General features: G+C 42.4%; 1 protein-coding gene across 1 annotated transcript; it reads right to left on the minus strand.

Moving 5' to 3' along the window:
• Window positions 1-16,353: 16,353 nt before the first annotated feature.
• TMEM53 (transmembrane protein 53) lies at window positions 16,354-21,652 on the minus strand. The gene is made up of 4 exons (XM_079980530.1): window positions 21,480-21,652; window positions 20,956-21,068; window positions 17,804-19,767; window positions 16,354-17,342 (listed from the first exon to the last, which is right to left on the minus strand). Exons 1-3 carry the CDS (start codon window positions 21,541-21,543, stop codon window positions 19,111-19,113), a joined length of 834 nt encoding a protein of 277 aa, XP_079836656.1. The 5' UTR covers window positions 21,544-21,652; the 3' UTR covers window positions 16,354-17,342; window positions 17,804-19,110.
• Window position 21,653: the final 1 nt, after the last annotated feature.

The raw sequence follows: 21,653 nt of genomic DNA on the forward strand, positions 1-21,653 counted from the left end.
GAAAAATCTTAGTATTGACTATCCGTAAAGCGTTTATGACTTCACATTGCACACACTGGATTGTGAGTGAGTTTGGAAAGTGCAATAACTGCCTCATCTAGCCCTCCTTGTTTGGAACTGCTTGTCCAGCAAATGGTCAGCTGCCCTTGGGACAAACGAAGCCCCATCCCAGGTGAACTCACCCTCTTGTTTATTTTCCTATCACCCAGTAACCAGAGTGATGCACTCCTAACAGTACAAACCTTTACAAACCAGAGCAAACACAGTAGGATACAGGTTCTCCAAACTGGGGAGAAATAAAGGTTTGAGTAGGAATTCAGCCAAACCAAAATATTGAGTGGATTTCACCATGGTACTAAGGCTGTGTCTGTACAGCACATGCCTGTGCTTCTAATTCGGCAACTCAGGAAGAAAAAAATCACTCTCCTTACCTTAGAAAGTCCTCCTTTCAACAGCATGAAGCCATGGAAGCAGCAAAGTCTTTTCTGGGCCATCACCAACCATATAGGGAGACGGGTGAGCAGATGCAATAGAGAACAAGGCTCCTGTTAACTTTTAACAGCTGCACTGAAGAGGGTTGATCCAGCATGTGACCTCTGGGGAGTGGATGAGCTGCACAAGTTTATTCAATCCCTCAAATTACCACAGTGAGGCTGCACCTTGATAGTGAAAGCATGTCAGGTGTGCAATTTTACTGGCAAGCTAAGGTGAACTCATCACTTTACTTACTCCAATTCTGTGTAGATCATTAGTGCATAACATGGGTCTAAATTCTCACACAAAACTCCTTATTCTCTCAGTGAAAGGCAGTTTTCAGATTCTTCTTAGGGTCTCCATTAGTAAATCAGCACTAGACTCATCATGCATCTGTGAGGAGTAAACAGGACTATCAGTTCCAACCATGACTTCCAGGGAGGCTTGAACCTTTGTACCCCTCCTTTTAGTGCTAAGCTTTCGCTTCAAGTAATTATTTGTACATTTGTGAACATTAACAGTCTTAGTTTAATGTTCACATTAACAGTCATAATTTAAATCACCCTACCAAAAGGTGTAGCTAAAAATAAGACCAGGGAAGTATTTGGGTTTGTCTTATTCTATTTTTGAGGTCTGAGTAGTTAATATCCTGCTGTGCTCACCAGCTGGGTCACTGGCACCAAACAGCTTCTTTATATCAAATTAGGAATACTCCCCAAAATATATCAGAAACACCTGCTCTCTCTCTTAAACTCTGAGAATTTTTAAGGAAGTGGGCAGATATTAGATCTTTGGAATAAACCTCCATCAAGCCAAGTCTGGCTCCATGGTGCCCCATAAGAAGGCCTGAGAGACAGGCCAAGGGACTGCTGCTCCTTCCAGAATCCTTCAGCCACATGCCTACCTCGTCGTCCAGCCTCCCCAGCACATAGTTCCCTGCTGATATATGTTCCCTTAAGCCCTTGTGATTGTGGGTTGGGGAGTTTATTTTCAAGATCTAATTCCACACAATAAAAACTGTATCGGGTCATAAAGAAAGCAGCTCTCTCATTCCCATTCATATGCTCAGTATCAATAGGTAGTTAGCTCCCTGGAGCTGGTGCTCCATTATGCTCAGGCACAGTCCCTCTGAGCCAGGGTCATTTGAACAGGTACAGTCTTTATAGCCCCTGCTGCCAACAAAACCACAAAGTTGTATTCATGCTCACCCCATGTTTGAAAGAGAAGAGGTTATTTTAATGTTGCAATCCCCCTCAACAGACCCCTACTACCAGATTCCCCATTATCATCAAGATTTTGTTAGAACATACTCCTATAGACCACAATTGTTATTTCAGATCACCATGCTGCATTCTGAAAAATATCAGGCTGGTGTATTTGGGGGGGGGGGGGAGGAGCAGAGAGTATTCCAGGAGTTAACATTCACCTCCTGACTCCTCCAGAGTTGCAGAAAGGTTGACCAGAGAAAACAGATCCATGCAAATGAAAGCAGATTACACACAGAAAGGCTCAGAATATGGGAGGACTACCTTACCATCCATCAAAGTCGGGCTAGCTCATGTTGCTCAACATCAAATATCCCAGGGCCTCCCGTGCATCTATGCACTGTACCACAGGGCAAATGCAGAGTAGTGGAAGTGTTAGTGAGTCTTGTGTGTGGATCAATGCTGACATCTGCTGGTAAGAACAGTCTTTCAAAGCAAGAGAAATTGCAGTCAGCAAAAGATCAGGGTGGTTCAACCTCTCAGACCAAGGGAGCCGCAAGAGTACTTCGACACAGAACTTGCAGGCCACTGAACTTAAATTTTCATATTGCAAATTAAAATACAGCGGTACCTTGGGTTACAAACACCTCGGGTTACAAACACTTCGGGTTACAGACTCTGCTAACCTGGAAGTAGTACCTCGGGTTAAAAACTTCGCCCCAGGATAAGAACAGAAATTGTTTGGCGGCAGCACAAGGCCCCATTAGCTAAAGTGGTACCTCAGGTTAAGAACGGTTTCAGGTTAAGAACGGACCTCCGGAACGAAATAAGTTCGTAACCAGAGGTACCACTGTATGTGCAATAAACTTAATATTATTTAATATACACAGTAGATTTATTGTCTTTATTTATTAAACAAAATGTAATGCAAAAATTATTTTAGAAGGCTATGCACAGCCTCCCCACCCTCTCCTCCTCACAGGCCCACTGGTGCCACTGCAGAACACGCAACCATTACAGGAAGGCTGTGAGGACGGAACCAGCAGCAGGGCGGCTGCCACCATCATTAACTTCACTCTCTCTCTCTCACACACACACACATACACACCACCACCCGACAAGGGCGCTGCAGGACAGCACAACCTGCAGCCCCCACTCTTCCCTCATCTGCCCATCTCAACCCCCCGCCATCATCCACAACAAGCATATGTAGGAATGACATCTGGAGGGCCACAAATTCCCCATCCCTATTGAACTTGTGGACATTTACTCAGGAGTTTGTCCCATTTATTCCAATGGGTCTTACAGCCTATGTGCCCTTAACAAAAGCTTCATTTATGGTATGCTAAGATCCAGAAGCAGCACAACAGCTGACTTGCCTGCCTTTTCTTTTTTTAGCCACTCTGTCAACTGTTCCTGTGCCCACAGTAGCTATGTTTAGGCAGGCACAGTGCAACAAGGACACCTGAAATGGAAGGGAGTGAGCAGACTGGAGTCCAAGCAGCAGAAGGGTGAAGAGATCAGGTGGCCCGGGGCATCCACTGCCCTGCTCCCCAGCCCAAAGGCAGAGATGAGGGAAGTCCAGCAACATCTACAAGGTCACATGTTTCCCATCCCTGCCTTAAACACAAAATCACCAGGCACTGCCATGCAATAGGTACAGGGAGTAGGGGTGCCAACCTGAATAAAATATGGGGGGGCAGGTAAGCACCACCCCACATAATTTGGTCACAAGACACACACACACCCTTTGAATGGCAATGCCCACCAACTCTGTTGAGCCCGGCCCCCTCAAATATTTTAGGAGGGTCAAAGGGACCTGCCCCTAGGAGTTGGCTCCTATGACAGGAAGCATTTCATTTGTATTCATCAATAGCAGCAAGATATAGGCTGGTCAAATTTCTTTTTCCTGTACTCTTAAGAGTTGGATAACAAGCAGCAAGATGCTTCCCTCCACTACTGAATCCACATACCAAGAAAAGCTTGACCTGCTGAATGTCTGCTTATCATACAGCTACTGAAAACTTAAGTCCTGCCAGAAAAGAGGTAGCAACTCTTGGAAAGATGACAAAAGGTGTTGTGGTAGGACATATTAGAACCCCACTGACTTTTCAGGTTAATATTTTTTAAATCGTAATTAAATTATAAACATTCATTTAAAAGCCAGGCTTAATCTTTGCAAGTCTAAGATGTTTTCAGTCCTCCCATGGTCATCCTAATACAGTATCAAAGCTTCAATAAAGACATCAGATAAGTGGGCATATCTGTATGGTTTTAAGATGGTTGTTAACTGCCCTGGGCTCCAATAGGAGGAAGTGTGGGTATTAGTATAATTAAGAAATAAACAAGTGCCAAATATAATGCATGCCTAGGGCAGATGAAGCAAGTGTCTTGTTTAACCCCAGGATTTTAACATGAGGGATTATCGGGGGCAAAATTCCTTGGAATTATAGAGAAAGATAATGGCAACAAGTTTAAATTAAGAAATACTTTATGAAAAGCTATGAGTCATCATGCAAGACAAAGAGATGGCTCAGAATTAACTGTGAGTCCATAGGATCTTAAGGGAAGGCAAGCTGGCAGGGGGAGCTGAGCAAAGTCCCTTTAACTGAACAGATGACAACCATCCTCAAAGAATTCTCTAGTGGCTCTTTGCCCACAGTTGCAGGCAAATTCTAAAGAAAATGAATGCATATTGAGAATCAGAGTCACTGAAAGATGAGGAGGGATGACTTTAAAAATTATGTTCAACTCCGAAATATTTCTGACAATGAGAAGCACTTGAAAGGCAAGAAGAGATGACAGAAACTGCTACCCTTTGCATCTCACAGCTCAGTAAGCAAACAGTGAGAGTGATTACTGCTGTATACAAATGTAGCAGTTTTTGTGCATTTGTCCACTAATAGAAGAACTATTTTCTCAAAAATTACTGTTGTTTTTTGCCAATATGTTGAAGTTTAAGAACACTGAACAACTGTCAAATTGCTAAGGATTTTATACCGTCACAATATTATTATTATCTTACTTATGCTGCATTGTAAAATATCAACAGTTAAAACTTCAAACCAAACTCAACAAGAGAGTTGTTCATACTATAGTGTTGGAAACCACATCTGGAGTACTGGAGTCAGCACATCTGGAGTCAGACCTCACCTGCAGTACTGTGTCCAGTTCTGGGCACCACAGTTCAAGAAGGACACTGACAAACTGGAACGTGTCCAGAGGAGGGCAACCAAAATGGTCAAAGGCCTGGAAACGATGCCTTATGAGGAACGGCTAAGGGAGCTGGGCATGTTTAGCCTGGAGAAGAGGAGCTTAAGGGGTGATATGATAGCCATGTTCAAATATATACAAGGATGTCACATAGAGGAGGGAGAAAGGTTGTTTTCTGCTGCTCCAGAGAAGCGGACACGGAGCAATGGATCCAAACTACAAGAAAGAAGATTCCACCTAAACATTAGGAAGAACTTCCTGACAGTAAGAGCTGTTCGACAGTGGAATTTGCTGCCAAGGAGTGTGGTGGAGTCTCCTTCTTTGGAGGTCTTTAAGCAGAGGCTTGACAACCATATGTCAGGAGTGCTCTGATGGCGTTTCCTGCTTGGCAGGGGGTTGGACTCGATGGCCCTTGTGGTCTCTTCCAACTCTATGATTCTATGATTCTATGATTCTACATCTATCAATGATGGGCTTTTGATGCTTTTTATATTTCCGGTTCCGGATACCCACCACTTTTTTCCTACTTCTTCAATCTATTCTGCATGTAACCTCCTTGTAACTTTGCATTAATTAGAATTCATAGTGGAGAAATAAGCACCACCACCACTTTGGTCTCCAGTTCAGCTGGGCACATACAGATAATGCTCCAAAAGGGGATGTGCATTTCCATGCACATCAAAAGACTCATCTAGTCAATTAAACGGTGATCAGATAAGCACTGAACGTGCATCCGCACCAACTGTGGTTATGGAAGCCTGATTCTCCATGTGCATTGCCTTTGCCCAATTGGGGCATTTACCTCTCAAAACTATTCACATCCACACTCATTCTTCTTTTCTAGAGATCAACCCATGCCTGTTCCCTCATCCCTTTCAAACCTTTATAGCACAGCCTTTCCTCTCAATTTCTCCTATTTTCATAACCTTCCTAAAGTCCTAGAATAGCCATAATTCCCTTTGGTCATGGCAATACTAGATTATTATGTTGTATGTCACACGTTCACACATGAAGCCAATCTGAGGGCGGTCAGCTGATTGAGTTAAGAATAAATATTTGTTGAGTTTTCTGACAACCCCTTTTAGAGAACCTACACCTCCAGGACTAAAGCTATCAGTCTCTAAATACTGAGAAAGAACAAAAAGGGACCAGATTGATAACCACAATTCAATTTCTTGATGATAGTCTCACATATTCTTGAGTTGTGTTGAAAAGAGGAGGCACCCCTTTCTGAAGCACAAGATGTTATTGCTGTAAGAGATGGAAAAGCAGCTAAACTCTGAAACTAGCCAGCACCGGCATTGCCCATATTCCTATTTCACCCTTTGCTAGTGCTGCCTGAAACCACCTGCTTAGTCTTTAATGGTTCCCTGATCCCAGCTGAGAGCTGAGAAACCGATTAAGATTGACTGGTATGTGCCTGTCCCGGCTGTCCTTTGACACTGTCGATACAGCCCAGGGAGGTCAAAGGTTAACGTCACACTTAGTGCAGTGAAGGAGGGTGTCAGGTTTGTTAAACACTCTGGTAATGAAGTCAGGGCAGCTGCATTATTTTGTCATTTCCCTGGCCTGAGAGAGGGAGACCCAGGCACAGCCCAAACAGATCTATAAGGGCTTACATTAGAAGAACACAGGCTCAGGTGTAGAGTTACATGGGCCCCAGTACCAAGTCAAAGAAAGGCTGGGAATCAGGGGCTGGAGGTCAACAGATCTGCTGACTTGGAAGATGGAGGTGGCGCCATTACTGCAAGTGTGCAAACATCATGCAGACAGGTCGATCCAAGACACACATACACAGGCACCCAACCACCTTTCTGTGGGTCTGCTTTGGGGGAAAGGAAATTCCCAGGTTCAATTCTTGCCTCAGATTACCCACATGAGAAGCAAATTACTGCCTTCTTAGCCTCAGCCAAAATCCAGTTGTAGTGCCACTTCTGCCAGAGGCACTCTCCAACATTTTGTGTCCTGGAATTTTTGTGTGTTTCACAATAATGAGGAAGACAATTGGTGGGACAGACACTCCCACACACACAAAGGCAGCAGAGGACTGGTTGTGAAGAACAGCCATGATTTCACTTGTTCCAGGGCTAAGCCCCGGCATTAAACAGGATGGGGACAGGAGTTTGTGTTCAAAGCCAGTCCTAAGGAACTGAAGCCAAGTAGCAAGCTAGCATCAGTACTCTTCATTATAATTCAAAAACCAAAACAACAATAACAAGAAAGATAAGGGAAGAAAAAAGAGATCATAAACACGACAGACGAATTTAGCATCTTGGGCTGCCACTGTCTCCCAAGGTGGCTTTAGACAAATCATCCCACTCCACAAAGATAATAGGGTTCAAATGAGGGCAAAGAGATCCACTCTACATTTCTGGTCACTACCTGGATGCATGTAAATGGAAGTGCTGAAATAAATAATTAACTACTTCCTGCCCAGCCTGATAGAGCATTCATGGGATGGGAGGAGGGACATAAATCTCACAGATTGAGCAGCTAATATTTTATTTAAAATATCTTCAAAAAGAGAGAGATGATCTATTGAATGTATTGAGAAAATGCTAATGCATAATAGCACGTGTCAGGAGGCTCGTCCATCACTCTCTGCCGCCATTCGGGAGATCCATATCTAATTAACGGTAATGAATGAGGGAGCCACGCTGAGGACAAGCCACCAGTTTGTTATGGAAATCAGGCAAAACAATTAATTAAACAAACCGTCTTTGCCATGGCAGTCCAGCCTCTGGGTCCTGACTTCTGTGCTGTTCTATCTACCAGCAAATGGGAGCAGTGGCATAGCGTGGGGGGTGCAGGGGGGGCGGCCGCACCGGGCGCAACATCTGAGGGATAGGGTTAGGGGGCACAAATCCACGGGTTAGGGGGCGCAAATTACTTGCCTTGCCCCGGGTGCTGACAACCCACGCTATGCCACTGAATGGGAGGGCAAGGGGAGGAGAGAGCTACACTCTTAGCTGACTGGGGTTTAGGGTACCCCACTTGGAACTAGAAGAATGCATGTTCAAATCCCACTTCCATACACACACACACACACACACACACACACACACACAACCCACCAGCTCATTGGCTTCTGGTCAAGTACTTCAGGCACAGTGACTCACTAACCACAGTTCATTGGCATGGGCAGAGTGACCCTGGCCATGGCTACCAACTAAAGTGCTTCACTCTCAATGTAAATCCTGTTTCTAGGGGGGAAATGGCACCTATGTCCTTATACTATAACAATTATGGTCCTGTTGACTCATTATAATCCACAATGCAAAACAAATTCTAAAATGCATTAGCTCTCGACTGAAACATCCATGTATTTGTGGCAGAAGCAAACAGGGTGTGGAGACAGCAATCAGGCACTCATCCATCATGCCTAGATCCAACTCTAGCCTAGTGCTGCTGCTAGGCCATGTCAAACCCTTTGAACAGTGATGTATATTATAGCAGTTTTGAAGCACACAACTAACATTTCTCTTCTCTGCTGCAATTCCATGTTTTTCAACTGTTTCTAAATTGCTGTTTTGTTAGAGCAAAGCCCTCTCCCAAACAGTCTGTCAACCCTGATTAAACAACAGCAAATCTGAACATTTACAAATTCACATTTTAAATCCACTTAAATCACAGCACTATCATAACTACAGAAATACAATGCAGTTTGCTTCTGCTTACCTGATGATAAACACATTTACTTGGGAATAACTATCATTTCGTTGTAGAAAAAGGTTGTGTCTTTTTAATGTAAAAATAATAAAATGAACATTTGGAACCATGTATATGACTGCTGAGCTGCTTCCTGACTACAACATATATTTCAAATTAAAAAGAAAGGAAGGATGCTATAGTGTCCAGTATCAGACAGGTCAGTTGGTAGAGCATGAAACTCTTAAACTCAGGGTCATGGTTCAAGACCCACATTGGGCAAAAAGATTCCTGCACTGCAGGAGATTGGACTAGATGACCCTCGTGGCCTCTTTCAACTCTACAATTCTATGATCCTAAGTTGGCCCATGTGCTCATGCTGGACCTGTTTGCTGCTGCCCTCATCGCACGCAGTTCTCTGGGTGGCCATTTGGGGGCCTCCTGGGCTGCCTCATTAATTTATCAAGGAAGGGGAGGCAGAAGCCAGGCAACATACCTCAACACACACCCAGCTGAGAATCCCTTCCTCAAGGACAATTATGTGCTGGATTTTAATTATCATTGGTATAAGATATTTATCCCTTTGAGCCACTTTGGAAGCCACTTTGTATCTCAAAGGTAGGGTAAAAATAGATAAAAGTGACTTGTAGTTTATCAGGTTCAGAGTAGATTTGAAGTCCTTGAAATACGAGAGGTCCTGCTTGTACGTATCTGTAACAGCTAATTCCTACCTAGCTTCCAAAGATATCTCTTTGTGTTCCGTAAGAAAAGACACAGATGCATTTAGAAATTATAACTATGGGGCACAAAACAGAAGAAAACTCATTCAAGGGCAAGCACATCCATAGCTTACGGTACGTGTCTCTGAGTTCTAAATCAAATACCCCATCACCAAATGAGATCAGGTTACAGATACGACTGCAAGTGTGCATAATGGGTGGAAATGATGGGTTTGGAGCCCAGTTCGTATACTGAAGTGAACGCAACCCGCGTCTGCGCAGGTTGCGTTTTGCCGCTTCCGCGCATGTGTGTGACATCATTTTGACTGTCTGTGCATGCATGCGCGGCAAAACCCAGAAGTAACGTGCTCCGTTACTTCCGGGTTGCCGTGGAGCGCAACCTGAAAATACTTAACTTGAAGCACATTTATCCCAAGGTATGACTGTACATTATCAGGTCTGTGCACATTCTATAAGTTAGATGTACACTGCAGTCCTGAATATGAGACAGATGTTGGCTCCAGATCTCAACTTTCTATTGTTACATTTTCAGACTTCCTTGGGGCAGTGAAGTTCAAGCAGTACCTGCTGAAAGCTCAAAAATATGGGTGAACCATAAGAAAGGGTTAAGTGGGTAGGGAAGACATGTCCCACTCCTTAAAGCTTGCCCGTAATTTCTGTTATCAAACCCTGACCTATGCATTTCCATTCTCTAACGCCACAGTTATTGCTGGTTTTCTACAGGTTCAATGGGAGCCCAAATTAAACACGGATTGTAAAAAAAAAAAAAAAAAAAAAAGCCATGTTCAAATTATTGTCCATGGCTTCATAACACATGCACTTATAAAGATGTGGAAAACGCTGTCACTATGTGTTTCTCAGTTGCCTCAGCCCACCTTCTGTTCCACACCAATTCCATTGCAAGCATCCTGGCTTGCATTAAGGCAGAGTTATTATTTACGTATATCTGAGCCAGAGAATTCTGGTTTAATGCTAACAAACCAGGATAGCAAGCCAGATTCTTCAGTTTGGACGTAACAGAGAACTCTGACTTAAAGAAAGTCAGGATCTTCACACGACGGCTGGTACATTATGGGAGGAGAGGAGGTGCAATGGCCATGGCGGCATGAACCACAGCTTATGAAGCTATGGATAATCATCCAAACATAGCCAATATACACATGCATGTGTAATTTACTTCTTATTGAATAAATATTTTTTTAAAATACAAACACCTTCATCCCTTTTATAATTGATGAACAGGATGAGCCTTGACTTTCTGCACCTGAAGAGGAGTAGGGGAGAAGTGGAAATGAGGCACCAAGCAGGATCTTTGAAACACAGTGGTTAGGGTATGCAAAACTTCATTTGCACACACATCACGCCAGGCTGAAAATCATGCCTTGCTTCCTTGCCCCTGAACCCTGGATCTCTGTCCTTACACGTCAATGGCTCCTCAAGATCTCTGTGCACATAACACAGATTTCCAATCAGAGGCGTGTACTTGGCTCCTGGTCTATTGACACTGAAGCAAGAAGGGCTCAAGGTTAATTCCTTATCAATACCCTATTGTCAGCTCGTTAATCAAAGTGAGAGGTCAGAGGCAACTGAAGTGTGAAGACAGCAGAGAGATGGACACTAGCTCCACCACTTCCTAAAACCCATCTTTATCTTTCTCACTGTACTACTGTGGTACCTCGGGTTAAGAACTTATTCGTTCTGAAGGTCCACCTGAAACTGTTCTTAACCTGAGGTACCACTTTAGCTAATGGGGCCTCTCACTGCTGCCACCGCACAATTTCTGTTCTCATCCCGAAGTTCTTAACCCAAGGTACTATTTCTGGGTTAGCGGAATCTGTAACCTGAAGCGTCTGTAATCTGAAGCATCTGTAACCTGAGGTACCACTGCCACTGTATCCCCAATTTGGGCACTTCAGGTTTTCCAACACATTTTGGTCCTGTGACACATCTACCAGCTCTACTAACACAGATATTTAAATTAAGCTTGAGATTAGTGATCACATTAGCATAAATCCTAAAAAGGCTGGAAACCAGTGGGTAGAGAATTGTACTTAAATCATAGTTCATGTTCTGTCACTGATGTAGACTTACTATATGTCCCTGGGGAACTTCCTGAATTTGTGCCTCAGTTTTCCAGTGATCAAATGGAAGAATATTGATTTATTCACAGGGTTGCAATGGGGCAAAAATAAAGCCCATAGAACAATTAATATGCTATCTAACGAAGTACTAAAAGAATATATTGTTTCATGCCACCCTAATCTCTGAGCAGTGCAAGATTCCAGGGGTTTCAGGTAAGCACCTGTGTTTCCTTTTTGGAACGAGGCACAGTGGAGACTGGTATCTTTAGGATATATCGTTTATTTACACATATATACAACCTAAGCCTACAATAAGGGTTCACAGTATTGACACTCCATGCAGGTGTTGCTTTCCCATAGCTGCAGCCCTGGACAGACACCAGCCATGGTTCTGACTCTGCAGCTTGTTGACTTTTTTCAGATTGTAAATTTTCCTCCAGCTCACATCACAGCCAACACTGAAAACCCAATCCTAAACATTACTCTACTTCAAACTCTGGCCTTTGTCTTTCTAACTATCTCAGAGCTGAAGGATGCCCCCCCCCCTCAAAAGCATCTGGCACAAAGCCTCCTCTCCTTGACCATTACTTTCCCTTTGTTCTTGGTTAATGGTTAGTTTCCCAGGTGATTAACTCACGAGGAGACTGGCCTGGTTATCATAAAATATAATCTGAATCCAGGAGTTCAGTGCCTTCTATCCAGTGTAATACAGTGGCACCTCGGGTTAAGAACTTAATTCGTTCTGGAAGTCTGTTCTTAACCTGAAACTGTTCTTAACCTGAGGTACCACTTTAGCTAATGGGGCCTCCCGCTGCTGCTGCGCTGCCACTGCGCGATTTCTGTTCTTTTCCTGAAGCAAAGTTCTTAACCCGAGGTGCTATTTCTGGGTTAGTGGAGTCTGTAACCTGAAGTGTCTGTAACCCGAGGTACCACTGTACCGCAAACATTGATTAAATTCTAACAGTTACTGGATCTAGGAATTTAGGAGAGTATGGTACCCCTGAATTCTCCCATCCACAATTTCTTTTAGCTTGTACCACTCTACCTTGATTATTTACTGGAGAATGGCAATACTCTTCCTAACCAAAGTTGCTGGGCAATATCACAAACGTTTATGTCATTCCATGCCAACCTTGATCGCACAATTATATTCTCTCCCTGAAATGTATGTTCTGTGGCCAGCTTTTTTTATTTCACTCCATAGCCAAAAGGGTACTTAGAGTGGCTTGCAAGTTCACTAGTAACCCTTGAAACAGCGCATTGACTAGTTTGCGTTCTATGTCTAATAACAACACAAAATAAAAGAACCTGGAGTAGACCTCATAAAACATAAAAAGCTCTGCTGGATCAGACCAAAGGTCCATCTAGTCTAGCATCTTTTTTCCCCCCAGTGGCACAACCAGATACCTCTGGGAAGGCCACAAGTAGGGCATAAAGACAACAGCCCTCTCTTGTCATTGCTCCCCAGCAACCAGCATTCACTGCCTCTGAATATGGAGCGTAAAAAAAAACATGATAACTAATAGTCTATGATAGATCTATCCTGCATGAATTTCTCCAGTTCCCCTTTAAATTCATCCAAACTAGTGCCATCCCCGCATCCTGTAAATTGCATTACTGTAATTAATTATGCATCCATTAGAAACAGTATTTTCTTTTGTCTATCCGAATCTATTGATCAATTTCACTAGATGACTATGAGTACTAGTATTATAATTAAACCATATCCACTATCTGAACACTATCTTTGTGAAGACCTCTCTTTAGTCGTTTAAAAGACAAACACAAAAAAGCACGGAAGTCCCAAACATTTTAGTCTTTCCTCATCCCTGATCATTTTGGTTGCCCTTTTCTGCCTTCACATTCAGGGTTTAGGAAATAGCGTTATGAGTGATATGATCTCTTGAAGCACATTTCTCTGGGGCTACTTTCCCCCAACATAACATGTCCCTTACGGTGTTTCACACAATTCAGGTGCTATATAAACACAGTACAACCACCATTGCTAGGTTTGGGGGGCAAGGGAAGAGGAACAAGTGGACAGCATAAAGGTGCTGCATTAAGATCTTCCTAAGCTCTTTCCTCAGTTCTGTAGGTTTATTGTGCTAGCCAAAGGCCATGACAAAAACATGGGAACACAGGCAATTTCAAATACAAAATATAAATCAAGGCATCTGCTAAAACAAACAGAACCATCAATTCCTAGCAAGACTATAATCAGGGAGCACTCCGCTACTACACAAAGTGTATTCAGATTTAGACCTCTGAATCCCCATTACAGTTCACAGCTATTTTGTCCAGTTCTTTCTTCCTAATCTTCCTTGCCGCCAACACAAAAAGGGCCACTTTATGAGTCACTAATGCATTGCAGTCACTCAGTAACCAGTGAACCCACTCCATCAGGGGAAGACTGCTTCCTTGAACAAACAAGGATTTTAGAAAGTGGCTCCTTGGGTCTGTGTGTAAGGGGCAATATACGTAACAAAAAAATGAGTATCTTCTAATTGTGATTGCCCGCATATACATAGTCTATCTGCGTATGGAATATTGTGGTAATGACTATCCAACATTTGAAACTGCAACTCAATAAAGGCAGATCTTAATGGTACAGGCAGAAATATAGGCAAGGAACTGGCTCTGAAATGCTTTGTTTTCAGCAGAGGGAAATACGGGAAACATTTAGATTATTTAATCACTTGTAGGTCCCTTCTGGATTCTATCCAGTAGAACCAATCCCTTAGTTGGTGCTTATTCCATCTTCAGAATTTCATTCAGCTCCTGAAAACAAGAATCAAGACTACATTGACTGTTTAATTTCCCCCCGTGTGTGTTCCCAGTTCTATATAATGCTTATTGTGTAAGAATGCAATTCTTTTCAGGCTTTAACACTGGTGTGGGGAACCTTTGGCCATTGTCCATGCTTGTTGGGGCCAACAGTTATAGTTCAGCAACATCTAGAGGGATAAGTGTCCTGCACCCCTGCTTTAATTGCTGCTCCAATACCTTCCAAAGTTTCTGGACCACCCTGCTTCTTACGACTGAATGCCTCTCCCACACCAGTACAAGGCTTTTTCCTCAGCTTTATAACAACAAATTGATATAACAGGCAAATGAGGAAACATGAAATGAATTTTCTTAAATGGGGTTCTGTTGCAGACACAATGTGAAGTTGCTCTCTTCCAAAGTAATCCAAGCTGCATCAGCCTATTTTCCAAAGCAGAGTCAAAATTGTACCTAGTCTTCAGTGCACAAACCTAGCATTTACTGCACCAGGTGCAGAGTACCATTCCCATTTACACAGACATACATGTCAGTTTTGTACTATAATTTATCTTTTTAGAGTCTGACAAAGATATTGTGCATATAGGCAATCTGTACAACTAAACAGTTCTGCAAGGACTTAGCTGTGCAATGAAATTTCCCTTCTACTCTCCTGCAAAACCTCTAAGACTATTCTGGGGATACCCTCAAACCTTCAGGAGATTGAAGAGTGAAGTTCCATTGGGTAGCTAAAAGTCCTTGTGAACTGTTTAGTCGGATGCCACCTTGAAAAATTATTTACCTAATTACATATGTACTGGTGTTGAAAAATATGACTGATCAATGAGAGGACATCAAATATCAGCTTCTAAACTGATCCATCTGTAATGAAAATTATGATTCTCATGTACTCTACTGAAGCATGCCTAGAGACAAAATACTGGGCAGAAAAACTGAATATGGACTTTCCTCATCTTAAGTGTACAAACAATTCTCTTCCTACATTGCTGATAAATGGCTGCTTTATTATCTATGCAAGTCAAAATAGTTCAAATGCAAAGGAGAAACAATGCAACTGTTAGATGAGCAAATGAAGCTTAGCTCCTGTTATGAAAAAGCTTAATAGTTTAATCAAAGGGCACTCTGATGCTATAAAAAAAGGAATCCTGACCCTTTTGCTGTTTTGACTTAGAACCACTAGAGAGCAGCAAGTCATACTTTCCTCCTTTACTCCCAAAAATCTATGCTACAACAGCTGGAGAAATTCCTTCTACAAAGAAAAACGGATTTTTATCAGGGAGGGAAACCGGGACCTAAAGCCAACATCTCCATCAGCATACTTAAGCAGCCATTTAGAGCCCTTACTTCTGGTCTCAGGTGGTAGAACCTACACAAAGGCCACCACTAAAAGCCAAAGATTATTGCAAGCTACTAATCTATTTTAGTCAATTTCACAGATGACACACCTGGGGTGATGGGGTGGCGAGGAGAGTAGCAACACAATGTTATTTTTTTCAGAAGTCCTCTTTGTGTTGTTAACTCCTCAGGGAAACACTTGGCACCATCATTGTCAGTTTTTAGGAACCCAGCTGAGACATTTTTATCTCCATAGGCTTTTGAGTTTTTGATAATACTTGTGTATGAATTTAGCCTCCACCATAGTGCTCATCTTTTAGTTAGGTAAACAAGACTTATCTTTTTTATTGTATTTGTGAATGAGAACTTTAGGGGGGTTTCTTTTTGCACCTTCTTTTTATTTTTATATTATATATTGATATTTTATATTCTTGTTAAGTTCCTTTGAGACACCTTTTTTATAAAACAACAAACTAATGGAATAACTAAACAACAACAACAACCTTTGCAGTAATTAGTTTAATTGCTGCTTATGTAGTGTTTTGTTTTTATCAGTGCTGCTTTCAGCTTTAGTCAGTCTAGAAGATAGCCTGCTGCTATCTGATTTGGTTTTTATTTTTATTCACTGTGATATTTTCAAGATTTTTTATTGCTATCCTTTGGAAAATGAAAAGTGGAATATAAATGTTTAAATTTAAACAAACTCACTCAAGCTGTGGGAAGCTTGCAGAAGTTCAAGTGAAAGCAACTGTCAGTGCAAACAGCACAGACCACCATAGGCTCGATAATAACAAAAAAGTAGGACGCACCCATTATGTATCATATAAAATGATCCAACCCAAATATCTCTGCAACACAGCACAATTTGTCCTATAATACAATTTAGCAAGATCTTCATAAGTTATCTTATTCTGTCCTCACAACAACCCTGTGAGGTAGGTTAGACAAAAATGTTGTGACTGACCCAAAGTTACACAGAGATTTTCACAGTTGAGGCTACAATCCTACACACATTTGTCTTAGTAACTTCAACAGGACTTAACTCCTATTTCAGGGCAAAAATGAACTGGTTTGATCTGTAAGCACATGAACTAAAGTCCATCTGGTTGAAGTCCAAATCTGACATCCAGTGTATCAGAAAGAATAAGACATTAAAACACAAGACCATGATGCCCATTTTGTATTATTCAGCATAAATGCATCTGCAAACATTAGAAAGCCCAATTTTTAATTAAAGGCTACAGAGTGATTCCTGGAATTAGATTTCAGTCTCTTTTTCTATAGGTGTGCAAACAGCTCAGTTCTTCCACTCTGACAATATTGTGGGAAAGAGCAGTAAAATGAATTGCATTCAACAAAGGTGGCAATATAGGGGTTTTGTTATTAACAGATAAAGTATGAATGCACTACCTGTAAAATCTATTTGAGAGAAGCCTTAAAATCTCCTAATACCACATCTGCAGCTAGGGCAACTGAGGGACTATTTATATTTAAGGCTTTAAAACCCTTATTCTTCAGGAGTCTCACTAAAGGTTTAGATCTAGTTGCCTATTATTTCTGAGTCACCTAGCTTGTTATCATCTTAAACACTTTAGCACATATCAAACAGCAACATGTTTTCCTCTCCAGTTATTTCCCCCAGTACACAGTTATGAACTGGGGGCAAAATACCCTGAGCTATTGACCCATTGATAGGGGAGACACATGGAAACTGACACCAAGATAGGTAAATCCACCCATTTGAAACATAGTAATTAGCTACAGCAGCTCGGCTAGAACTTCAGTCAATAACCTTCACTGTTTTAAGCATTTCTACAATGGACACATGATCAAGTTAATGTAAAATTGATTAGATACAGTGGTGCCTCGCAAGACGAAATTAATCCGTTCCGCGAGTCTCTTCGTCTTGCGGTTTTTTCGTCTTGCGAAGCACGGCTATTAGCGGCTTAGCGGTCAGAAGACATCTTAAGGCAGCCCTGTTCAGGGAAGTTTTTAACGTGTGATATTTTACTGTATTTTTGGTTTTTATGGAAGCCGCCCAGAGTGGCTGGGGAGGCCCAGCCAGATGGGCAGGGTATAAATAATAAATTATTATTATTATTATTATTATTATTATTATTATTATTATTATTAACGGCTTAGCGGCTATTAACAGCTTAGCGGCTTTAAGAAAAAGGAAAGAAACTCGCAAGACATTTTGTCTTGCGAAGCAAGCTCATAGGGTAATTTGTCTTGCGGAACGACTCAAAAACGGAAAACTCTTTCGTCTTGCGCGTTTTTTGTCTTGCGAGGCATTCGTCTTGCGAGGTACCACTGTATTGAAAACTTTCTAGCCACCTCTGTACTCACAAGACAAGACAGCAAAGAATGTTTCACCACCCCACCTCCGTACTGTTACCAAAGTTATAGCAAGTTTTCCTGGATCAATATGGAATAAAAGAGTGTGATTTCATAAATGCAGAAGACAGATCCAGAAAAGAGATAGGCACAACTTTAGACATGTCCTTTTAATTCTGTGTTATAGTCTATAGCTTAGTTGATAATATGAAGTCACTAGCCTGGCTTTAACTCACAAGAAGCCTCCTCCTATCCTCAGCTAAAAAGTACTTGGTCACAAGGCAAGTATAAGAGAGAGAAAAGCAGCCCAGAGATGGTGGTGGGTCAACTAACTGCAGAGTTGTATACAGCAGCACAGAAAGGAACTGATTTTGCTTCACTAGGTGAAACCTTGAAGAGGTGGAAGAAGTTAATGGAAAGATGAAATGAACATCGGCAGGGTTCTACATTTAAATTCTACATACATCAAAACACAAAATTTTATATCTGCCAGAGGTACACTTGAGAGCCAGTGCTTACTAAAATCTGAGAAACCAAACAGGAAGCTATGTAAGATTTCAAACAGTTAGGGACGGGCTTCAGCAACCAGTACAGGTCCTTGCTCCCCATGATCAGGAGAAGCAGGATAAAATACAGCAGACCCTTGGGTTACGTTATCTTCGGGTAACGTAACTTTTGGGTTGCGAATGCAGCAAACCCGGAAGTGTATACTTCCGGATTTCGCTGCGCGCGCATGCACAAAAACGCTCTACGCACCTCATGCATGCGCAGAAGTGCTCTGCACACTGCACACAGAAGTGCTCTATCGCACTGTGTGTGCGCGCAGAAGCGGCGCCTCATGTTGCGGACTTTTCGGGGTACATAAGGACGAATTAAGTTCGTATCCAGAGGGTCCACTGTATACACTGTATATCAAATGAGTGTATGCAAAAGTGTATACTTAAATAAAAGTTGCAGAATTTCGTTTTTCTTAGCTCGAAAGTGTGCATGTTTAAATGCACAGATAACACACAGCCTATTAGAGTACTTTCCAAAGCCCATGAGCCAAAGTCAAGAAGAATGAAGATATTGCAAAATGCATCAGTGTGGGTTTGCTCATATTTATCCTACAGTCCCACTCTCTGCTACTCAGCTATATGACAATTTCAGACATTCAGATTCTGAGAAATACTTTGGCTTGCATTAGTAAGAGGCAGCAACAGAATTTTATCAAAAGCAATGATGAACGGTTTAGAGTATAATATTAGTGGGAGAACAGGCAGATACTAATACCTTCACAACAGCCACCAAATGAGCCTAAGTGCTCCCAATGCAATTATACATAAAGGAGGTGCAATGAGTTGTGTATAAGGTGGGATATGCTCGCAGGTGGCTGACATGATCAGTGTCCACAAAGTCCACAGCCTTAACAAGGACCTGATGCTGCTTCCGAGCCTCTATCATATTCTCCACATCACTTGCTTGAATAACAGAATCCGCCTTGGAGTAGAGGTATAGCTCAGGCCATCTAGAGAGTTGCTTCAACATGGCATCATAGTGGCTCTCATGTACAAAACGGGTCACAGGATACAGTACCATCCGCCATGTCACCACCAGAACTGCAAATGTCAGTAAAAGGGCATACTTAACACATACATTGTATGACGATAGGACAACTGAGAGGGCACCAAGCGCACCCCGCAGATTCTTCCTGCCAGGAGCACTGTCAAACACAGTACCCACCACCCTTAGATGCTGGAACTGCTGGTGAGTGTGAAGAAGCTCCACAATGTAGCGGTACAGCATGACACCTCCATTGCTGAAGACATGAAAGAGCAGGGGCTTCGTCTCTACTTTGTAGTCAAAGAGGAGCTCCAGCAGCTTCTTTGCCAAGTTCTGCAAGGAATTTATACCCAAGGATTCTGAAAAGAAAACCAATCTCCAAGGAGCTGTATAGCGGATCACTACACATCCCTGTGAGGAATACACAAGTTTTAGTGTGTGCCATACAGTAAAAAGAACAAGAATTGGACAAGGTGTGCCAAGAAAAATATTCATATACTGCATATTTGAGAATTGCTCTCAATTTTCACTTCAGGAAATGGAAACATCTTAAAAGCAATACTCCTATATAGACTAGCAATTAGGTACATGTTAGGTTATCGCAAAGGGTGAGTCCTGAGGAATGAGTAACAAACTAAATTACCTGCAGTGGACTACAGTGATGGGCAAATGAAGCTCTTTCATTTCAAGTCAGTGACTCATCCAAAAAAACCTTAACTCCAGTCACAAATCCCATACTTGTCAGCTGACATGCTTATAGCGTGTTTTATACCAGTGTTTGAGCAAGAGAGTGGAAAGGAATCCATTATGGCCCAAATGGCTATAACAGCAGGGGGAGAGAGACAACTGCTCAGTCTCCCTGCCTTTAACATGGAAACCACATTTCAGTCTAAAACATCTATTATCAGAAAGAAATAAAGTGAACATCAGACAGGACCTCAGTTAATTTTCAGAATCTTTGAAGAGCTAGGCAATAAATAGAAAATAGTAGGCTTTTGAATGTCCCCTAGAATACATTTTAAAGAGGATGCCAAGCAAACTTCTTAAGCTAAAGTTGCTACCAAAACCAAACACTTCAAATATTCCCAAGCTTTCTGTTAACATAAAAGAGTTGAAAAAGATTTCAATCAGGCCATATAGAAAATTCAACTTTGAAATCAGTCAAGCTACTCTCTGCGACTTATTATGCATGTATGTAATTTGTATACCACCCTTCATCTGAAGATTGCAGGGCAGTTCACAACAGAAAAATACAAAATACACAATAAAACAACAACAACCCAATAATCCCCCCTCCTATAACACACATTTTAAAAGCCATAGAATGTTAATCAGCCAAACGCCTGGTTGAAGAGAAACATTTTCACTTGGCACTAGAGTCTACTCTATGCAAGTCCTGGGAATGATCAGGTCAGGAAATTCTCACCCTAGAATTTTCACTTTTTGAGTAGTTCTTTTATACACAATGTTCAGGTGAGCCACATGCCACCCAAAGTACAAACCATCCAAGTGTTCTTGATGTATCTCTGGATTGGCCACGAATTGTTCTTTCTCTGAAGAACACTGCAATAACTGCAGTCAAGTAAGTTTACTACTCACCTCCTGAAGGTAGATGGTGCTGTATTTCTGCAGGTACCTATCCTTGCAGCCAGCCCACCCAAGCAGTATCACCACGGGCAGATTGCCTTTACTTCTCTTTGCAGCACCGGACTCTGAAAAAAAGAAAAGAAGATTAAATGTCTGTCTTAGTCTTAACGAAAGGACTACTGTGCCACCAGACACGCAAACTTTTGGGAGCTGCAGCCGCCTCCGCAGAACATCCCTGCACTTGTCAGGAAATTCCTGGGTAAGATGTGCGCGTGCGCGCCGATTATTTGCGATTAATTCATACTTCCAAAGGCGAAGCGCCTCGGCAATGGAAGCAGATTTCGCGGCCAAGCCAAAGGGAACGCTGCCTAAAATCAAACTCTTAAAAAAAACAAAACAACCCGACCCCACGAAGACAGCCCTCGCCTATTTCCAGTTTCTAGCTTCAGCACGTTGGTCGGACCTTCCTTTCCCTCTCCAACGGCCGCTCCGCGAGTGCCGCACCAGCGAAACCTCCCAAACCCTCGCACACTCACCAGCATTTCTCTCCCGCGGCGTCGGGGGCAGCTCCACTACGCACCCCAACTCCTTGGACCCCATCCCTACGGCGGCTACCTCAGAACTGCCGCTTCCGCCTCAGCCCCACCGGAAATACCCGCCCTCTTCGAGTCGCCTGACGAATCAGGAGGAGCAGGCGAGAGCGCGCGCGG

The sequence above is a fragment of the Podarcis cretensis genome (assembly GCF_951804945.1).
Source record: "Podarcis cretensis genome assembly, chromosome: 6".
NCBI lineage: Eukaryota > Metazoa > Chordata > Lepidosauria > Squamata > Lacertidae > Podarcis > Podarcis cretensis.